The sequence below is a fragment of the Mugil cephalus genome, chromosome 3 (genome assembly GCF_022458985.1).
Source record: "Mugil cephalus isolate CIBA_MC_2020 chromosome 3, CIBA_Mcephalus_1.1, whole genome shotgun sequence".
In the NCBI taxonomy this organism is placed as follows: domain Eukaryota; kingdom Metazoa; phylum Chordata; class Actinopteri; order Mugiliformes; family Mugilidae; genus Mugil; species Mugil cephalus.
Genome location: NC_061772.1, coordinates 14,964,445 through 14,970,218, shown reverse-complemented (window position 1 = coordinate 14,970,218; position 5,774 = coordinate 14,964,445). Strand labels below are relative to the sequence as shown.

General features: G+C 44.4%; 1 protein-coding gene across 2 annotated transcripts; it reads left to right on the top strand.

The window, feature by feature from the left end:
* Window positions 1-646: 646 nt before the first annotated feature.
* Window positions 647-4,357, top strand: irx5a (iroquois homeobox 5a). 2 transcript variants are annotated; one of them, XM_047581218.1, is made up of 3 exons: window positions 647-1,326; window positions 2,218-2,623; window positions 3,314-4,357. In XM_047581218.1, the coding sequence occupies exons 1-3, from the start codon at window positions 1,069-1,071 to the stop codon at window positions 4,021-4,023; spliced, it is 1,374 nt and encodes a 457-aa protein (XP_047437174.1). In that variant the 5' UTR covers window positions 647-1,068; the 3' UTR covers window positions 4,024-4,357. The 2 variants fall into 2 exon arrangements, with proteins under 2 accessions (XP_047437174.1, XP_047437176.1); XM_047581220.1 differs by having other exon boundaries at window positions 649-1,311.
* Window positions 4,358-5,774: the final 1,417 nt, after the last annotated feature.

Here is a 5,774-nt window from a genome sequence, read left to right as displayed (position 1 = left end):
GACATTCGTCTGGCGTTAGAAAGTCGACGGGCACAATAGTAGAAATCCATCTGAAAACCCCCATCGCGGATTTTAACCGCCGAGCATCAGTCTGTTGATTTAATGCACTTATTTAAAATGACGACTTTTTTTTCTTTCTTTTCTCACGCGCGAAGAAAGAATAACAAAAAAGAGAGAGCACGGCATTGATTGGAGCGTCTTTTTTTCTTTCTCTCTTTTTTTTTTTTTCTTAAAATCCCTGCCGGTATCTTGCGAGCCCACATCCTGGCATACAACAGCCGATTTGTTATTGATCAAGTGTGAAAGTGACGGCTTCCTATTTGGAAGAAAAAGAAGAAAGTTACGCGTTGACAGACTCGCAGGATGTCGCCATCCAAAGGGGGGCTGCCAGGCGCACTTGAGACTTACTGCAGCGAGCCTTGTTAAAGTGGAAAAAAAATAGAGAAATAGAGAATGAGAAGGATTGTTAGTTAACGCGAGAGAAGGGAGGGGTGAGGGAGAGGGGGAGAGAGAGAGAGAGAGAGAGAGAGAGAGAGAGAGAGAGAGAGAGAGAGAGAGAGAGAGAGAGAGAGAGAGAGAGAGAGAGCATGGATTTGGGCAGGGCTGTGGTTACCCAGCATAAGCTTGCCTTTTTCCTTCGGTGACTACACCCCGAGAGGAGGAGCGTAGTGTGCAGCGTAGTAGGCGTCAGGATCCTCAATTTCCAACTTAGCATCTTGGCAGGACATTTTCCCAAGCAAAGCCCCCGTCCGACGGGCAAAAAAAAACTTCTGCACGGGCATGAGCGCGACGGTGCAACTCAGATAAGGGATCAGCAGAAGAGCAAAACGAGACAAACCCCTTCCGACGGACAGTGGCTGCGACCAAACCAATCCAACCAACACCCAAGCCTGTTTTTATTTAACCATTTTACTTTTTGCCTTCGCCGCTGTCATTTAGAAGAGGGTGGGGGGGACAGGCAGCAGCAGGTCTGCAGACACACAGCTCTATGCGCTCCGACAGCAGCGCCTGAGAAAATAAGGAGGGAAAGTGCGCTAGTTAAGTGGCTTATACTCTCCGGGCTCCAGCATGGCGTATCCTCAGGGCTACTTGTACCAGCCGTCCGCTTCTTTAGCCCTGTACTCCTGCCCCGCGTACAGCACCAGCGTTATATCGGGACCCAGAACCGAGGAACTTGGGAGATCCTCTTCGGGATCTGCGTTTGCGCCCTATGCCGGATCTACTGCGTTCACCAGCGCCTCGCCAGGCTACAACTCCCACTTACCATACAGCGCGGACGCGGCGGCAGCTGCCACATTCACCTCATATGTGGTGAGTAAACTAAAGGTGATTATTCAGTCTAAATGGGAGGCAAAAGCGGGAGAATTATCTCGTTACAGAAGTGTCTGCTGTGAGTTCTGAGCCAAGCCATTCGGAAGAAATGTGCGTCACCGAAGAGTGCGTGGATATAAAATTACAGTATGTCAGTTCCAGAAAACACGTTGAGTACACACACCAAATTTAACAGAGTCTCGTGCGGGTATGACCCCTGTGTAAATTGTGTAATTTTTTTATTACTGTTATTATTATAAGAAAAAGTGGGCAATGTTTTTGCCGAAGCTCCTACGATCAGGACCTGAGTGCAACGCGCCGTGTGATGGCAGCCAGGGTCATTGTATTTGTTTCTCATAATCCTATTAGCTGTGCCAGTTGTAAAACTTAAATGCTGAAAGTTGAGGAAAGGGACAGAGGACGTTTTTGATTTTTCTTGGACTGCTTCCGAATGACCTCACGGCCACACCTGTAATTCATACCTGCTTTTAGGCCTAGTTACCACAAAGACTGATCCCCGTAGAATAAAGAAAAAAAAAAAAGATTGCGAGGCCCCATCATGCATGTTAATACCTTATCACAATTGCAAATTGTATTTCAATGGCGAGAAATGGAATCACTGCATCCTGGGATCATGTAAATAATAACAATAATGGGACATGCACAGACACGCAAATCGATTTTCAAATATTCAAAACCCCACAAAGACATTTCAAACTTGAACTACTGCATTAAAGCACGATTGTGTGTGCGTGCGCGCGCGCGTTTGTCACTGCGCGCGTGTGCGCCTGTCCGCGCACGTGCGTGTGCGCGTTTGTGAGACGTCTTTAGACACAGTTCTGCAGAATAGCAGAACTTTTACACACTTGTATTTTAATTTATCGTTATTATTATTTTTTATCGCAGAGTTCTCCCTACGACCACACTACGGGCATGGCCGGCTCGATAGGCTACCACCCTTACGCAGCACCCTTGGGCACCTACCCTTATGGTGACCCAGCATACCGTAAAAACGCTACCCGTGACGCCACCGCCACCCTGAAGGCCTGGCTCAACGAGCACCGCAAAAACCCCTACCCAACCAAGGGAGAGAAGATCATGCTGGCCATCATCACCAAAATGACCCTCACCCAGGTGTCCACCTGGTTCGCTAACGCGAGGAGGAGGCTAAAGAAGGAGAACAAGATGACCTGGACCCCCAGGAACCGGAGCGAGGACGAGGAGGAGGACGAGAATATCGATTTGGAGAAAAACGACGACGACGAGCCGAACAAGCCCACAGACAAGGGAGACTCTACAGACACAGAAGCAGGTCGGTGGTGCAGGGGAGGAAAGAAGAAGAAAAAAAAAAAGGGCAAAAAAAAAAAAAAAAAAAATCATCAATTTTTCATCGCAGTCGTTTCCACTCAGGGTGCAAAATTGATTGCTGGTTAATGGTGGTATATTATTTATAATGGGACAATTGCTTTAAATAATAATCACCTTGAACTCCCCTCGTTTGACTTCTCATGGGCTGAAATTGCTGGTGACGCAAAGTGTTTAGCAGTCAATTTATCTTTAACTGCATAATAAGGATACAGCTGGTGAACTGGGTATTCGGCTAAAATTGCCTTTACTGTTGAACGCTTATTAGCCTATCACAGCGACTCAGATGGTGATATCAAATACCGTAAATACATATATAATTTAAAATAATCGGCACAGCGAGATCAGATTTAAATTTGTGTTTGTGCATTTCATAATTGTTGTGAGCAGTTCGTGCACGTTTTACTTTTATTATTATTATTATTATTATTTTTAGACTGGCACATATGTTTATGAGGACGATTTATAGCACGCACAATAAATGCTTTTGAGGGAAACGTGAATAAGTAGCCTAATTATTTTTTATATATCCATCGTTTGTTTCGTTTGATCACCTCAAACCACATGTTACAGCTTTATCAGCGTTTTAATGTCACGCTTATTTGGGAGTAATTCTGTTCCGTGTTTGTGCTTTTAGATCACAAACTGCTGAACCCAGGGGACATAGGCTGTGACAGATTTAAAGAAGAGAACCATGGCAAAGACACGGATCCCCTTCTGAGCGACTCGGAGTTAAAAGAGCAGGAGGAGCGGACTACAGAGCTGCTGCCGGATTCCGCGAAACCGACCACGTCGTCTCCCTCGGCGGTGCCCCGGGGGAACCAGGCCGTTGCGCAACAAGACAAGCCGTCAGATTTGAGCCACGCACCGGGCTCCGTGACCAGCAACGTGACCTCTGTTATCCACTCGCCCCCCTCGGCCCCCAAACCCAAACTCTGGTCCCTCGCGGAGATCGCCACGTCTTCAGACAGGTGTAAGGGCAGCGGCGAGGCGCAACAGTCGTGCCCCGGTTTGGGTCAGAGCGCGGTACTGGGCACCAGCGCGTCTCCATCACGGTCCTCCCCTCAGTGCCCGCTCCCCAACAGCACGGTCCTATCCAGGCCTCTGTACTACACTTCCCCTTTCTACCCCGGCTACACGAACTATGGTGGCAGTTTTGGACACCTCCACAGTAACCACGGCTCGGTAACCACGGGCTCCACGGCACATTTCAATGGATTAAACCAGACTGTGTTAAATAGAGCAGAGGCTTTGGTAAGAGAGAGCCAGAAAGTCAGAGGCCAAACGCAGGTAGATCTTTGTAAAGACTCCCCTTATGAACTAAAGAAAGGTATGTCAAACATTTAATACCTGAATATTTTCCACTCACCGCGGACTTTTATTTATTATTATTATTATTATTATTATTATAATTATTTTGTGGTTGCATCAAAAGAAAAAAAAGGAAAAAAGAACAATGATGAAGCAAATTCTGAGAACAGTTATTTTCTGAGTAAATGCTTATCCTCAAATTTTTAGTTTCTGAATGGTTAATCCTAAAATGTAACAAAGAATGGTCTTAATCGCTGCAGCCGCCTGAGTCTATTTGTATTAAAGACTAACATGTATATTTAATGTAGCATTTTTGTATTTAAAATGGACAACACGCTATCTTTGAAGTAAATTATGGAGAAAAAATATATACACTTGTGCAGCGGTTATTTGGGGGGGAGGAAAGGGGGGTGAGGGGGGAGCAGTTGGCCTTGCTGGCATGTGTCTAAAGTGCTTCAAGGGCAGTTAATGTAAACGAAATATTAATTCAATTTTGCACCGTGACAGAGGTTTCTACGGTAATTATTTTTTTTTTAAAAAAATATATATATTATGGCAGTGAGAGCTCCGACAAACCGGGAAGAAAAGGCCTGCACTGACAGTGATGTTGGAGCAACAACACAATAAAAGGGGGCAGATTTGTTTTGCTGGTGTGAATATTCATAGAGATTCTATTAATCTGCAAAACACAGAGAGGTTTATTTTCTGTCGTGATTTATTTTATTTCTTTGACGTGCGCGCGGGGCCTCGTTTCCTTTTTTGTTTTCCTTAAACTTGAGCTCGTTCCTAAAAGTGTATATTGATATAATAACAACACCAACGCGCAGTCATTTAACCCAATTACCTATCGTGTTTTATGCAGAGCAATCAGGTGGTGAACTCCGGTAATGAGCTCGATTTTATGCCAAATTTAGAACTCATTACTATTTTCCAAGGCGTGGCAAAGCTGTTAAAAAGGGACGCGACCGTGCATTTAAAACATACTGCCCTATTATATATCATTAACGGAGAGCCTCTTTAATGGCGCGTTAGATGCGAAGCGCCGGTGTTTTGGAGTGCAGGGAGAATGCGCGGCAGAGAGATTATTGTGATACTGCGTGCAGCCGGCAACCAGGCAAATGTCCTCTAACTCTTCCAACTTCTGCAGGTAGGTGTCACACTTGCGCCTAATTTCAGTGGAGGGGGGGCGCTCTGTTAATCCGTCACGGAAACCCATCCCCGATCAAATGGCCTGGTGAAAAAAAAAAAGAAAAAGAAAAAAAAAGAAGTGGAGCCAATGGAGCACACACAATGATCACAGTTATTATGAGGATTATAGCAACTTTGACAAGAGGATGAAAAAAATAATACAAACCTGACGACATGCAGAATAAAAAGAGAGGAAATGTTAGAATTTTCCAGACACTGAAACAAAGAAATATTTTATTTTCTGGTTATTTATTGAGCGTGAATAATAATTAAAGTGTATTATTATTATTGTTATTATATGTTTTGTAAACTGTTATAGGCCACCAAGCCAAAGGCCTCAATTTCCTTTCCTTTTTGTTAAGGTATATACATAGTTTTACAATTATCGTTTGGGTTGTTACTGCGCCCTTTTAAGGACACGGAATTATTATTATAATTATAATTATTATTATTGTCGTTATTTTTGACCTCCACTGGGGTGGGACAGCATGCTCTTGTTTATGGCTGCCATTAATCTCTATAGTTTACTTTCCCCTTCTCCAGTTTGAAGTCTCCCCTGAGGTTTCCATAATTCCCTCAGCCTTAATGTCCTCTATTCG